Raw genomic sequence first — 16,361 nt, 5'->3', positions numbered from 1 at the left:
TCCTGTGGAAAATATAGTATGTGATCATGCAATTAAAGAGGGTATCATAATTCATATGCACAAGGGGGCTGAATTAATGCTCCACAGGCAAATGTAAATCTGGCATTTCCTACCTTTTGAGTGTTTGACTTTGCACCCTAAGTAAGGCTCTTGTAATCTAATTTTTAAATATGTAATTTCCTAATTTTTAAAAAAGAAAAATAATGAATTCAGCTATGTACAACTGTAACAATCCCCCATAACATGTGATCAACAGCCTTTGAACCCTGAACCTTCAACACTGACTGCTACTACTTGAGTTACAGGACTAACTCTATTAGCGAGCAGCAGGAGAAGGCTATTCTCACAGAGGGGGGAATCGGCCACTGACACCAAGTACTGAGTCCGGGAGTGGTCAGGGGAAGCCTGGCCTAGCCTGACTCTCTCTTTCTTTCCCCTGCCTCAGAAGTAGGAGGCTTGTGCCCCAGGTGGTGCTCAAGAGGGGGGAAATGGGCTGCTGAGGCCATGTGCTGGGAGGAGCCTGGCCTCAGTTCTCCTACTCCCACTCCTCCTGGCCCTGGGTACTGGAAAGGGAGTTGGGATACCAGAGCCATGCACCAAGTCCAGTGTGTGGAGTCAAAAGTGGTGAGCCTACATTGGCTTTCACCCCTTCCCGTCACTATAGCTGCTCCAGCAGCTCCCACATGTTCCCAGTGCAGGATCACGTTGAGGCTGGGGCCTGGCACTTTAGAATGTTCCTTTTATTTTGGCAAGCTGACACAATTTTCCTGAGGAACACAAGCCGAGGAAAAGCCATAGTGGCTGTTAACAGTTTATAAATCCACAAAACCTCAATAGAATTTTATGGGACAAAGAAAATCTTTATGTTGAGGGCTTTCTGCCTGCCAAATTTCAAAGGAAAACAATGGAGGTGGTAGAGATTATTAAAAATTAAAGGCTCCGAGAATCTCTTATAATGGAAAGTGTTAGGCAACCTAAATGTGGGTGTCACTGCCAGCTCTCTACATGATCATCCAGCATTTTTTTTTCTTTATTTTTGTAGCTGCACAGCTTTGGGAACTGCAGAAGGAGCTCCTGGGACTGATCGGTCAGATGCAGTTTGCGTGGAGACTACGATGTCTGTACAACCACAAGATGGTATATTTCATCATACATAATTATCCATCAGAAAGTATAGGGTAGGATTTTCAAAAGGGCTCAGTGCTGGCATAACTCTGTTCCCACTGAAGCTGGCTTTAAAGAAAGCAGTTGGGCCAATTCTGAGCCTTTTTTGAAAATCCGCCTCAAAATATTTTGGTATTAAAGATTATTTTATGCCATTCTGAATTGAAGCTCCTTGTGAGAAATCACAACTACAGTCTATGTTCAGTACTGTATACAGCTTTATACTTTTTATTGAAATTACGTACCAGATGAGATTGTTGTTATAATACCTATTAACTACCATCACAGTTGCAGTTCTGACTTTTTTGCATTCTTCTCATTTTTAACTATTTTTAAAAAAAGCAACAACTTCTGTCTGTGCACTGTTGCTAGTGATGGATACAGTGTCAGTCAAAGGCAGCCCTTGATGTCTGATAATGAGGCCCATTGCCCTTTTTATCTTTAATGTGGATGTGCTGCCCCAGCGAGACTACGTGTTTCAGCATGCAGTGAGCCATCATGCTCTGAACCGAAGGCTGTCTGGCATGCTGGGGCCTGTGTAGCTCATAGGGACTACTTTCAGAGCCTTTTCAAGCAAATCAAGTATAGCTCTTGGGCTCCTGGCAGCTTACACATGAACCCTTCAACTCAGCAAAATTTGGGCATGCCTGTATTGGTCTGTCTTCAGCATTTAAATCAGTAGTTCTTTTAAAGATAGTATTGTAAAGCATGGGCTTGATCAGGCTCCTTGTTACTCAACATAATGTGTTATAAAGCTATCGGGGTTATTTTAGAAATCTAAGTTCCAATGGAAACATCTTACTGCATCCAAGTAAGAAAAGTAAGCAAGGATCGTATCATTGCTAAGTATAAGCTGCACACTGATGTGATTTTTCTTTTCATCCTACAGAAACAAACAAGATCTTGTATGTTCTGACTGTTCCAGTCCTCTTTGTGATATTAACCAGCATTATCATACTTATTGTATGTTACAAAAATAAGGGGAAAGCACTGACAGGTACATTATGGCTAATGATTTTTAGGAATTCAACTTAATGTGAAATCTGTATTTTTATGGGTAGAGGTTTAAACTGTGTGATTTGAATTTAGTGGGACTCATCAGGTTAAAAACACATGCATTGGTTGGAAAACTATATGCTCTACAGTTTATGTATTTTAGCTGGCACAAAGCAGGACTTTGGATTCCTTTTCTCTAGTACAGAAATGTATTAGGCTTATCGCTCTGGTACCCTGTCAAATCAGCTATTGTGCAGTAACTGGTTTGTCAAAATTAGATCTTAGCTAATGTACAGTCCAGTGGAGTGCTGTTTATGCATGCAAGGCATGTATTGTGTGGCCTGCATGCCTGACAGCTGTGCTTTATCCAACTGGCAGCATGTGGACCAGATCTGCCCCCAGGACTATTCTGTTCAGACCCCAAGGAGGATTCAATTTTGTAAAACAAAATGGTGTCTTCTGCACAATGTAACCTCACACACACCATATGAGTGAGGTCACACTGAATGGAAGATGCAATTTTGGACTGCCTTACTAAAACTGTCACGGCATGCCACTAGTACAGTCACATATCTGAGAATGTGATCAAGCCTATTGTTTGGACTAGGGTCAACATTTTGATACACTATTTCTGTAATAGTGGAGAAATGTGATTTTCATGTATTATCAATGGCATTAAATATTATTAACATGGGGGAAATGCTGCAGCGATTGCTGCATGGATGTTGATGCATCTGCAGAAACTCATTTTAACCTCTATGCATTAGTTGATTTGAGCAAACTGTTATTACTCCTTTTGCATTGACTTCCTCCTCATGGAAATCTTTTTCTCATCTGTCCTTTTCCCCTTTCATTTCCTCAGCCCCACCTGCCTGGGTTTTTTTGTGCCATTCTTCTCCTGCATTGTTTAAATAAACTTTTAAATAGCTTTTTATAAGATGGCTACCACTTCCACACTAAATTCCTGTCACCCTAAGGGTAACCAAACATTTTCGATTCAGCGGAGGTTATAGTGGAATCCTCTTAATCTGGATTTCCATCACTCTGCAGCCCCTTCCAGTGAGTGGCCCTTCATGCCCTTTAAGAGAAATTCCAGACTGACAGATGATACCAATTAAATAGCAATACTGCTGTCTGGGCTCTGCAGAGCCCCATCAGGTTAGTGCCTCCTCCCAGTTTCTGCAGGCCAGTATCTACAGTGGAGTGTATACTAGGTGTGTGTACTTGGCCTGAATGGAACAAACTAATGGCCAAGACCAGGCAGTGGCTACCTACTTGATATATGTTCCAGTTGTTCTACAAACACGGAGAACCAGCATGATATTAAAAAGCACACATGGCCTAGCACTACAAAATCCCCATAAACTATCATTACTGTCCCCATAAAGCAGCAGTCACTGTTATAAAGCCTCACTGAGTTTAAACCTTTTCCTTCAGAGATGTTTTAATTTAGTACATTTCCCAATTAAACACATTCCGATTAAGCGGAAGAGACTATATTCAAAACTGCCATCCTATGGTGGTTTCGGGGTGTGTATGCGGGCGTGGGAGGGGGTTCCTCCTTTGGTCTCCTCATTGCTATTTGGGCCATTCATGTGACACCTCTTGAAATAGACTAACCAATTGTATGGTTGCAACTGGGTCGATCTGAGGCCAGTCATACTCGTTGACATGTGACCAGGAATAAAGTCCCATTTGATGTGGAACATAGCTTAACCACATTCTATTTTAGGACCTTATAGACATTTGTTCCATAAGGATGTATCCAATTCAAGTTATAATGAATGCTCAGCTAGACAGCCGCTTGGTCTTTTGAGCAGAGTCAATAAAAACAATCTGGACAGTTAGGTTTAATTTAATGTAGGAGATTATGGACAACTATATTATTTGATCTGTGATTGATTTAAGAAAGCCTGCTAAACACTATAGCTATTATTTTGTTTCCCCTACAGCAGATCTACAACACTGGGCTAATGAAGTATGCAGCCAAATAAAAGGGACGAAGGTAAACTCTAATGTTCTAAAGTTTTCACTGTGGTTATGCTTTGTTAATTCCTTTCCTGACCCTCATGGCAGCCTCGACACTTAGTACAGACAAATGAGTCCACAGATTTCTCTCCCACCGTTCAGTAACTATTGTACCACCCAAGCAAAGACACTAATAGGTGATCAGGTAGTTGCAACAAAGGACAGAGAACTGATAGCATTCTGGCTTTAATTCCTGTAGACAATGAGCCAAGTTTTGCTCTAAATTACACGAGTGTAACTCCTATGAGAGTGACACTCAAGGTAAACTGACAGCAGAATTGGGTCCATTGAATCTGTGAATTCAAATGGCATACCGTTTGAATTCTTTCCCCCCACTCTACATAGCTAGAAGATAAGGACCTCTCTTTGCATTCTTCATAAATAGCTATTCTTTTCCATTTCTGAATGCTAGGGACTATTTGCCTTCTATTCCTTTTTATTTTAAGCCTTTGGTGTCTTTTCTAAGAAGTGCTCAGTTAATTGTTTGTTGTTCTAATGTACTAGGGCTTTTTAATCATTGGGTAATCCCAGAAAAATTCCTGTAAATGCCATTTTTACACTCCTTGTAGAAAGTAGTCAAATGAAAAAATGGAGGGAATTTGTGGGAAGGGTCACTGAACATATAAGGCCTGAATCTTCTCTGACTTCAATCTAAATCAGGAGTGACTCCATTCATGTCAAAGGACTTGAAGGTGTGTAAAACTGGTGTAAGTAAGAGAAGAATCAGCCCTTCCTTTATAAAAATGAAGGAGAGTATTTAAGGTCAAATCCTCTGCTGAGGAAAATGGTCACTGCTACATTGACTTCAGTGGAGTTTCACACAAACAAGAAAATTTGGCCCTTAGAATTTAGAGGATTTCAAATCTAGTATAGGTTAGATCTGGGCATCAAACTTTAAAGAACAGCCCATTGTTGAGAGGAAAACCTCTTGTGCTTTAAAGTGTAGCGTTGCTCTGAAAAGTGACTGTAAAAATGGCATCATGGATTTCCGTGTTTATTGTCTCAACAATTTCCAGGTCACACGTGCTCAGTTCACAAGTAAATGTTTTTTGAACTCTCTGCCTTGCAAGCTCACCCTGAGTCCTGTAAGCCAACCTGGATTCTTCCTTCTTCGTGCATCACCACCATTAATAAAGCTTCTGCCCTCAGTGTTGTCTGTGCAAACCTCATTGCCTTCAATGGGCTCGCTCAGGTGTGACTGATTGGACCTTAGTAACAATTCTGTCAATGAGACAGACGGAAGAATAGAATCTAACTCACTCTTTCTTAGCTGTTTTGGCTCTTTAGAGCCAACAGGAGCAATAACCAGTTAAAAATTTATTTTTGTCACTCACGGGAGCAGATTTGACTCTGAATACACACAAGGAGCAGACCTGTCCAGTAAGATCCTTGTCACATATCCAAGCAGAACTACATTTTATGGGTCAAAAATGTAGGGGGTGCTGCTCTAAGTCAGCAACTACAATGCAAGAATATTAAATTCTCTAACTATCATTTCTGCTCTTCTAAGAAAAATAATATTCTGATGACCTGCTTATTAAACATTTTTTTCTTTTGGATTTTGTTTAGGAATCCCCCAGAGAGCCATTTGTTAATACAAACATGGTGAACACTGCGAGTCCTCAGCCTTCTGAAGGAATATGTTTGCTAGCCCTTGATTACTATGTTTTTTCTGAAGACATGGGTTGCCCAAATGGGCACACTCTCTATGGAAAAGGCAGCCCAAATACAATCCACTATGAATTGGGAGAGAACATCCCAACATTGTCTTTAGCAACAGAGTCTGAGGATGACCACTTCAGGCAGATTCCCATGGAAGACGAATATGTAGATAGAGCTCCCCATGCCCATGGTTATTTACATTTAACGAGTCGGCCTGACAGTAAATCCGTGTCACCATTTTCAGAGCCACTGGAGGTGGGGGAGAATGATAGCTTAAGTCAGTGCTTCACAGGAACTGAGAGCATGGTGGATTTAGCAGGCTCCTATAGCTCTGATCCTTCATGCGGAATGGACTGCATCCATGCCTCCTCAGACAAATACCTACAGAAATCTTGCCATTGCACCTGTAGTCATATGAAGGAGACGGAGAGAAAGAACACAGATCACTTCCCAGTGAACCCTGAGTCAGTGAACAACTGTGTGGGCTGTGGGGTTTCATCTAGGGAATCTCCTAGGAAGTGGAGCGAACCCCTTTGTGCAGCGGTTGACTATACCACAGCCTCACCGGAAAATGGACTTTATCCACAGTGCACCTGTGGCTTGGACTTTCCTTCTGCGGGTCAGAGTACTTTAGCAAGCGATCCTGGCACTGAAGATACTCCCTCTGAAGGTACTGACACAAAGTACCAGAACACAAGCAGAAGCACTTCTGGGGCAAATTGTAGCAATTCAGACCTCCCACAAGCATCAGGTAAGCAATCCCTCCAGCAGGCTCGCTCTACATACTATCATATAGGATTATCCTTCGTACTTTCCCAGTATTCTTTTACTTTGAATCTCAGTGGAGGGCATGGTTTGGAGGAAGGAGAGATTAATAAAATGAAGCTTTTTTTTTTCCCTTTTATTTGCCTTGCAGCTACTTTCAATGACCAGGATAAAAAAGCCAGGACATTTGTTTTCCGCTGGACTCTGGAAATAGTCTAGACCCAATGAGGTTTCATGCTGGTGCCAGTGGTTATTCTCTACCCAGCAAGAAAACCTCCATCCTCTGGCTCCCACTACAGAGCCCAGACAGTTTATGCTGTTGTCTAAATATTTTGATGGTGGAATAAAGTGAATTCATTGCACTGATGTCTCCCATCATGAAGTTCTCAGTTAAACACCAATCAGAAGCATTAAGTTTTCAGTTAAACCCCATTATAACTGACAAATAAAGACAGGCCCAATTTTTGGTTTCTTTAACTCTTTCTCTTTATTATTTTTAACATGTCAAAATGAACTTTAAAATAATTTGATGCACACTGTTGTTCTGCCCACACACTCACTTCTGTCTTCTTAATAATTCTGGAACCCAGTTATTTAGTATATTCTTAAATATCCAAATGACAAACAAGAAAAAAAAAAGGAATAGAATGCACTTATATAAGACAAAGTCCCTATAAAATCATGACATCTGGTCACCCTACCCACATCTGCTACGATGATACAAGAAATTATCTATTTATGTTGGCTCTGAGGGGCAGATGTTGTTCAGTTGATCCATTTACATTATTTTTGGTGGGGAAGTGTATGCAGGAGCTATATATGTATATTTCTGTCTTCCCACCTTTAATGTGTCATTAGTAGTTTTGGACTGTAATCTCTTTCGGGCAGCAACCCTGTCTTTATATATGCTTTTGTGATGCCTAGCAGAATGGGACCTTGGTCTTGATGGTCTGGGTACTATGGTTATACAAATATTAATCATAGGCAATCACCCTTCTATAAATGCATATTATACCTTAGAGTAGTGTCCTGGAGGCATTCATGTCAACCTGCCAAGGCCCAAATGTGGGCTGTAATGTGTCAGAGCCCAAAAATATGTTATCCACATGGGAGACGTAAAATACTGCAGGATTCATTCCTCTGGTATAAATGACTCATTCTGTTACACATGATTTGCTTGGAAAGTAGGTACCTTTGGGGCTAAAATGAGGGACATCTGAGGTATGCCTAGAGGCAAAGTCCTTTTTGACACTAGCAAAGTGTTAGTCCTCTCTTTAAATCCAACAGTAGAATGAAGAGAGCAATATTGGGGAGCAGAAGGGAAGGGGAGATTAGGGATTGGGGAGCAGGGGGAAAGCGGAGTTTGGACTGACACGTGACTGAAAGTATGTCTAATCTGGTCTGCTGTTTAATTCTCTCGATGTAGTTTTAATTGCATCAGCACCACTGGGTGCCTTCCCATACTATAGTGCTAGCTGGGGATACCTGAGCATGCATACTGTGTTATTTATTTACCAGAAGCGACATATGACTGCTGTTCAATTCTAAAATAGTAATTTTTAATTAATCAGACTCAAAATGCACAGTTCATGTGTTCTTTTTCTGCTTATGGAATGGCAGTGTTCCGAGGGGAATATCGATGTGTGCATGTGAACTGGAATACGGCTTAGTAAATGGTTCCATTCTGAGTCATGCTTCAGAACTAGCTGTGGGTGTATAAGAAGCATTCATGAAATCCTCTGTGAAGTGCTAGGACAGAAAAAGACGTACAACACACATTTTGTAACTGTGTCTCAATATAAATTGACATAGTGGAACCACATAGGTTAGTGAACAGGGGCAGCACCACCTCTTCCTGGTGTGGGGGCTGAGGTGGGGTAGACAGAAAATTGCAGGGCTGCCCTATACATCTTGTGGGCGCACACACTTATTTGTTTAACAATACACACTTAAACGTGTATATTATCTATGTTCCCCTCAAAAGGAGAACAAAAATATATACAGACAGATCAGTTTTAAACTACATCTCTGGCAGCTCACTGGTGCAACATTTATTCACAGAAAATCAATAGGAAAAAAAAGGAAGCCAATAAATAAATAAGCTAATACTAATAATATTAACAATAAACACGCAAACTTCTGGGGGAAATTACTGGTTAAATAATACTGATGGCTAATTTCTTTAAATCAGAGACTATACTGTATTATATTTTTAAGTTAGCCATTTGCACACACAAAAAAACCAAAGCAACAACGTGCACACACTACTATTTGAAACAAGATAAATAACAACCAACCAGAACTAAGTACACCTCTTTTCCTTAGCTTATCGAGCCCATATTTCCATTCCAGCCAAATCAAAACCCAATCAAATACATACAACCAGAAAATTAGAAACATTTTAAAGATTTTTTTTTCGGAGGGGGGGTTCACTCTTGCTCTAATTGTTGTGCACCCGCATGAGTCACAGTCTTTGTAAAAGTAGCAAAAGCAATTCGGTTCTTAACTAAACGAACTGCCAATTAATGCAAAACTAGCACAAAATAAAAAAAGCACTACCAATAAAGCACAAAAACAGCATGTGACAGGCAGCAAAAATCAAGATGTAATTTCTTAAACATACATTGTGGGGCAAGTGTTTCTCAAGGTTTCCAAGAAACCAGTGAAAAACTGACATACATTATGAAACAAAAAAACGCACGTACGAAGACTGAGCTACTACTTACCGCAGAGAAGACATTTCACTTGAGGACCATCCATCCATTGTTGTGATTTTCAGCAAAGGAATCGGTAGCATCGTCAGGGCTGGCCTTAGGGGTGGGCGACTGCCCAGGGCGCCATAGTCGAGGGGGCGCCTTGGTCAGGGGAGCTCCATGGTCAACATCCCCCCACGCATATAGTCAGTCCAAGGCTCCTTTAGCCTCCAAGAACTGGGCCCAGACCTGGGAGGGGCACAGCTGGGGGCTCTCCAGCTGGAGGGTTTTACATTTGTGTTGGGCTGCAGCTGCTAGTCCTGTATAGACTTGTGGGGGACAGGACTTCCTCTTCCCCTGCAAGAGCCACTCCTGAGGATGGGTCAGATCTACTTCTGGGAACCTCCCCTGGCTGCAGGAAACTTTGCAACCCCACACTTCCTGCTGCCATTGCGCCCCAGTCATGGGGGGAGGGGTCACTGTATGGGGAGCTGCCCCCTCCCCCCTATTTGCCTGGTGCCATTTTCCCTCAGGCCAGCCCTGAACATCATCAGCATTCAGAGCTGGGTGGCTGGCAGCAGCTGCAGCTGCTGGCTAGGTGCCCAGATCTGAAGGTGGTGCCGCTGCCAGCAACAGCGCAGAACTGCAGAAGTAAAGGTGGCATGATATGGCATTGCCATCCTTACTTCTGTGCTACTGCTGGCAGCGGTGTTCCCTTAAGAGCTGGGCTGATGATGAGCCGCCACAGCTCTCTGGCTGCCCAGCTCTGAAGGCAGTGTTGCCACCCATAGCAGCGGAGAAGTAAGTGTGGTAATACCATACCATGCCACCCTTGCTTATCATAACATTTGACCATTGCGCTGAGAGGAGTAGCTATGGGTAGGGGGCTAAGGCAAATTTTGGAGTGGACATAGCTCCAACAACCGCCCCTCTTGCCCCCAGCACTGCCCCTGTTTGAGAGTTTGTGGCATGTCAGCTTTGTGAAAGAGAACTGGCTTCAAAATGGGGGCAAATTGCCACAAAAATTCCAAGGAAATATGTGTCTCTTTTACTAATCAATATTCAAAATTTAAATGAAAAATGTTGAACTGCCCTATCATGAAAGACTTTGGGCATGTAAATATAAATCTGCAAACCAAAGTGTTCAGTTACATGGGTCTGAGCCTTCAGGTGCCAATTCATAATGCTCCAAATTTCAGAGGAATTGAACCTGTAGTGTTTGTTCATGCCCATCTCTAGTATTGACTATAAATAGACCTTTTAGAAGCCCTTTATGAACCTAGGACACGGAATTTGAGGGGACCGCCTAGGTCATCAAGTCCAGTCCCCTGCTATCACAGGCATGCCCCCTCTGGAGGATTAAGGGCTGAATGCTACAAAGGAGTTCGGCTCCTAACTTTCTATTTAGGCTCCTAAGTTCTGTTGATTTCAATAAAAGTTAGGAGCCTAACTTCTTCAGAGCATTCACCCCTGAGTGACTCAAGAATTAGGAATGGGATTCAGAGTCTTTTACTTCTAAGTTCAAATCCCGTCCAAGTCAGTAGCAACCAACAGTCATTACCACGTGAAAGCTGCTTGGTGGCTTGTGCAAACTGAGCTTGTGGCCACCTTCCAGTTCCAGTAACAAAAAAATTGTAATTGTAACAAAAAAACCAAACCCTATAATCCTGATTGGTTTCTCTACGAAGACTGCCAGTTGCTGCCAAAGGACTGAATGCTTGTGGAGAGTGTCCCTCTAGATCCAAGTTTTATGTACATTTGGTAGAGCAAAGTGGACAGCTTTCATTACCACTCTCTGGAGAAAGAGGATTTCAGTATTCACCTCTTCTATCAACCTGGCATCTTTAACAAGCAGTTAAGAATCCCATATCGCATTCAGCTAAGCATTAACTGACTTCTATTTAACTTTCATGTAATTTAGCTAAAATTGCTGTTCTACCAATAAACACTGGTGAATGTTCATGAAGTACTTTGGATGTAGGAAGCACTACGGAAATGCTAAAGGTTATTAGTCTAACCACAAATCCAGCACTTGTGACATCAGCATCATGTTGATGGCAGGGAATTGTGACCCTGGATTGGGCCTTCACCTAAGAAACAGCTCAGGCAGGAAATAAGGCAATGCTTAAAGGAGAGAACTTTTAGTCACATGATAATCAACGATAATTGGAAAGAAATAAAGAAGTAGTGTAGTGGTTTTTAGTTAAAGTAAATAATATTGCTAAAGTGAGCCTTTTAAAAAAAGAAGTCCAAGTGCCGCCAAACTGTGTGATAGATGTACTCCTGCAAGAATTCATCATCATTTACTGGAATTCAGTCATGGCATACAAACATGACTGTTTACTGAGAACACCAGGTTGCTCTGGGCTAGGCCATCGCTAATAAAGAGTGATTGTACGTGGTTTCCTCGTAACTGCAGTGACAGGGTTATAAAAATTGCTGATTTTAAAGTATTAAAAAATGCCAATAAAACATCATGAATTTCTAAAAATCTCTAGAAGCTGTCCATAAAAACTGATTAAGTAATCTGTAGTAGGAAGAATACATCTTAGAGAGAGAGAGCACTAATAATACTCAGCTAAAACTGTTTTTATTGTTTTGTTTGTTTGAACTGAGGGAAAGTTAACTCTTCCCAGCATTTTCCATAATTCTTGTATGAATTTTGAAATTTCAGAGCTTCATCCTGCTCTTATTGAAGTTAATGGCAAAATTATTAATTATCTTCAATGACAGCAAGATCGAGCTCATAATGTAAACTCACCTATGGCTGCCATGCACACCTCATGGCCAAACCTTTTAAAAGAGGTTTCTATTATCATTCTAGTAGGATTTTGTGATACAGGCCCTGATCCTGCAATGTGCTCAACATGGGTGGATCCCTGTGCCCATGCAGAGCCCCATTAAAGTCACTGAGCATATTGCAGGATCTGGGTCACAGAGTATAATCTCATGTGCTCCTAGGATTGCCCCATCCGTACACTCTACACTATTGGACTCTAGAAAGTCTGTTATCCATGGCTCGGTAATAACCTTTTTAAGTCTTTCAAATTTTATTTAGTTAAACTTACTGCATTGTCTGCATAATAGTTTCAATCATTTGAAAATCACTATGGTGACTGGTAATCTATGAATATCTAAGACATAGATATATATTCAGAGAGACAGACAATGAGCATTTTACACATACATTATGTGTGGAGCATTTTCCAGTATGATCTGGGTCTGTGTACTTGAGAGCAAATTCAGGATCCTGAAGGGTTTGCTGCAGGTAGCTGGAGGGGGAGAGTATATAGCAAAGGATCTCTCTCTTGCCTCCAGGTGATGAGTTTTAAAGGGAGAAATTTTCCTATTATCCCAGCCAGACACACTTGGATGACAGGTTTGGTGCTGGGAGGGAAAATAACAGGAATCAAATTCACTCAGCTAAATATTCATCTCATGATACAAAATTCTGACAGAAAATATTAATCACGCATATATGCTTTTCCCCCCTCCCTTTCCCTAGGAAATGTGACTGGAAACAGTAACTCTACATTTATATCAAGTGGACAAGTAATGAATTTTAAGGGCGATATAATTGTTGTCTATGTTAGTCAAAACTCCCAAGAGGGGACAACAGCTACTGGAACAGCTGATGAGAATGTGGGGAGTCCAGTGCAAGAGGAAAACCTGAACCGCTGCGAGACTTTTGCAGGCAACACCCAACATTACAAAGAAAAATATGCTGATGCTAATCCAGCCTGCCCTGCAGAGAACGAAGGACTAAATAGCACAGGGGAATATGAGAGAAGGCCAGGGCCTGTGGTTCAAGAAGAGAACCAAGACAGTCAGGACAGGAAGTGGTGTCACAGTGGGGCCTTTCAACCTGTGCAAGAGGAGGGAAAGCCAGGACAATTTTCAGAGAAAGCATTGCACTGATGGGAATCAACAGCTGTTTGCTCACTCTTAGTATTTGACTGAAACACCATTAATACTGAGGGACTGTATATCAGCCAGTGAATGGCATTAATTGTCTACAGGGTTGTGTTCGCTGCTCAGAGGCCAGGTTGCCATGACTGGTTCATTGGATCTGAGACCTTTATTATTCCTGGTGTCTCTTGGGGACTTCATCAAATGGAACCGACAATTCCTCGACAAATGCCTGTGATGCTATCACCGTGGAAATTATTAGTGGAGACAGACACAAGTGTAAAGCTGCTATCATTGCAGAAATATCTGATGGGAAGGAAATCTACTTCCCTACAATTGTACAGATTGTTCAAGACTCGCTGTCCATCCCCTTATCCTTGGGACACAAAGTGGAAGACTTTAATTAATTTAGGTTGTAAACTCTTTGGGACAGGGTCTGTGTGTGTAGACAACACTTAGCCTATTGTGAATGCTATTAGAGTACGAATACTAATTATGATTAATATTCAGAAGGTAGACCATAAGTATTGACCAATATTTTTCCCTAATGACATCCAGGCAAGAATTTGGGGAAAGATTAAGCCAAGCCTTTGTGCGTGGCCTTTCTCTTTCTCTATTCCCTTGCATTTGCCATGAGAACCTTCCATCTAGATTTAATTCTGCCTTATCACCCGGAGTGTCACTGTGTAATGATCCTATTGGCCTCATGTGAAGATGAACTATGCACTTCCATGATCCACATGATCACAGATCTCTTGATTAGAGTGAGAATCACCTATCCACCAGGAGGAGCATCTTTTACTTGAAGACTTCTTGTTAGGAAGGATCTTCTTCTGAAAAGCTCTAAAGCCACCAGCCTGCTGTGTAGCTGCTCCAGTTTGCAATAACATTTCTGTAGGTGAAGACCACCTAAAATCCTGTAAGCAGGCAGTTTATTGAATGTCACATCATCATTAGATGCCCATTCATAGATGAAAAGAAAGGGGGGTAGCCACCTTGCACATTGCTTGCACGACGGTGGAGATCACACATTTTTCAGCCCTCTTTAAAAAAAATAATTAAAAAAAAACCTGTGTGAGAAAATTCTAGTTTAGAGATCTGGGTTGGCTGAATTCTGCAGAGAAGGAGAATTCCTCCACTCAGTCCTTGGCAAATTAGCTGCTTTGAGGCTTGAAACACACACATCCCTTCTTGAACCACTGTCTTTTCCCTTCTCTCTGTTACCACTCTTTCCATTGTTTGCGTGCCGCAATGGAAGGGAGAGGGCTAGAAAGAGGGGGGTGAAATCATGGCTCTAATGACGTAAATGGGAGCTTTACCATTGATTTCAGTGGCACCGTGATTTCACCAGAAGAATCCAACAATCTCTTCAAATAAAGGGTGAAAGAGCTTCAAACATAAGTATGAAAAATGGGTGTGTCACCCTGGGTGCTGCTATGACTCCATTATGGGAAGTTTAAAATGCCAGAAAGTACAATGTTTTTCCCTGTTCCAGACTGAACCCAACGTGAAGTATCCACTCCATGATTACCAACATTCTTCTGTGCTGCTTGGGTTCCCTGCCTTGCTGCTCAGTCACTGACCCTAAAGTAATTTCTGCATCTATGTCATTTTGTTTGTAAGCACTCTGGGGCAGGCACTGTTGTTCACTATGTGTTTGTACAATGGGGCCTAACATATTATGATCCCAAAGTTGATTGGTGCTCTGGCTGCTATTGTAATACAAATAATTAATGATAATAAATTCCTAAAGATCTTTTTCAGCAAAAGCAGGCTTTTATTACATTACATGGAGGAAATTAAATGACATCATTATATCCTCCAATGTCATTTTGCCAAAAACTCAAATGTGAATATAAAAATCCTCTCACTAGTATGCCTAGGCATTATGGGACCTTTGTTGTTTGGTTGTCACCCTGTCCCCTGGTGATTCCCACAGGGACAGCACTGGGTAACCTGTGGAACTGTATATTGACAGTGGGCACAATCATACCTTAAGAAAGGAAGAAAAGAAAAGAAATCTCAGCTTTTTAGATCTCAGCTCATTAGTATTCACACCTTTATACTCATCTGTAGTTCAAGGCAGTGTGAGAGTAAAAAATGGGGCTCTTAATTTTAAAAGTTGATATTTTTGTCTGTGTCACCTCAGACGATTCCTTCTTGTGACTCGAATATGTATTATAAACTGAATGGAATGCTGAGTGAAGACTCTAGATATCTGATTGGCTAAGATGCAGAGCATTTATCTGAGTAACCATGCAGATTTTAGAGCACTTAGAAGAGTGGAGCTTTAAAAAGAAAGCTGGTCTAAACCTTAACTATAATAGACTTAGCATTCCACTATAATTCTCTAGCAATGCACTGTAGATAGCAGTTGAAACTTTATCATCAACTAAAAAAAAATCAATGCACCTATTTTTTAATCTTATAAAAGTAATAACAACCTATCCCCCTGGTATTTCCGGGGGAGGTAAAGCTGTCCAGCACAGTATAGTGATATACACAGAGAATCAGGAGTCAGGGTTTCTGGATTCTATGCCCAGCTCTGCCATGGACCTACTCTTTTGACTAGGAGCAATTCACTTGACCACCCTGTGCTTCAATTTAACCATCTGACAAACAGGGATACTACTACTCACCTAACTTGTGTGAGTATTGGAAGGCTTAAACAATTCATATATGTAAAGCACTTTGAGGTCCTCAAACGAAAGGTGCTATATAAGTGCAAAATATTGTTATTGATGGAGTCAACTGCATCTTGGACCATTAAGCCTCCCAGCTGATAATTAAGATCTAGGAAATGTCATCTGCTGAGACAATTATAACTTCGATATGCCACTCCTTTTTCAGTGCAGTAACACTGAGAGGTAGTGAATGGATCAGTGCTTTATTGAACTACTTTGCTGCATCCTAAGCCATACCTCAGATTGCCATAAAAGTCTCTCAGCCCCATCTACAGTATGAAAGCAGGTTTCAGAGAGCAGCCATGTTAGTCTGTATCCTCAAAAAGAAAAGGAGTACTTGTGAAAGCAGCCATCCTTAGGACCAAGTTATCACATGGTTCCCTCTTCTGGTATAGATAGAACTTTACCGCTACAGCTCTGGACATGGTGAGCTCCTATCTACACTACAAGAAGAAACTAT

At 41.4% G+C, this 16,361-nt stretch overlaps 1 protein-coding gene across 2 annotated transcripts in view; it reads left to right on the top strand.

Annotated features, from left to right (window-relative positions):
* Window positions 1–14,943, top strand: part of TNFRSF11A (TNF receptor superfamily member 11a) — a 35,467-nt gene extending 20,524 nt beyond the window's left edge. For both annotated transcript variants that reach the window (XM_084620574.1, XM_084620575.1), the window contains exons 6-10: window positions 1,043–1,137; window positions 2,054–2,161; window positions 4,113–4,165; window positions 5,758–6,601; window positions 12,814–14,943. In XM_084620574.1, the coding sequence (XP_084476700.1) occupies window positions 1,043–1,137; window positions 2,054–2,161; window positions 4,113–4,165; window positions 5,758–6,601; window positions 12,814–13,226 (1,513 nt within the window). In that variant the 3' untranslated portion in view covers window positions 13,227–14,943. The remainder of the gene's footprint in view (window positions 1–1,042; window positions 1,138–2,053; window positions 2,162–4,112; window positions 4,166–5,757; window positions 6,602–12,813) is intronic.
* The last annotated feature ends 1,418 nt before the right edge of the window (window positions 14,944–16,361 follow it).

The sequence above is a fragment of the Lepidochelys olivacea genome (genome assembly GCF_965140295.1).
Source record: "Lepidochelys olivacea isolate rLepOli2 genome assembly, chromosome: 2".
In the NCBI taxonomy this organism is placed as follows: domain Eukaryota; kingdom Metazoa; phylum Chordata; order Testudines; family Cheloniidae; genus Lepidochelys; species Lepidochelys olivacea.
Note: the sequence above shows the minus strand (reverse complement) of the source record. Positions and strands in the feature narration are given on the sequence as shown.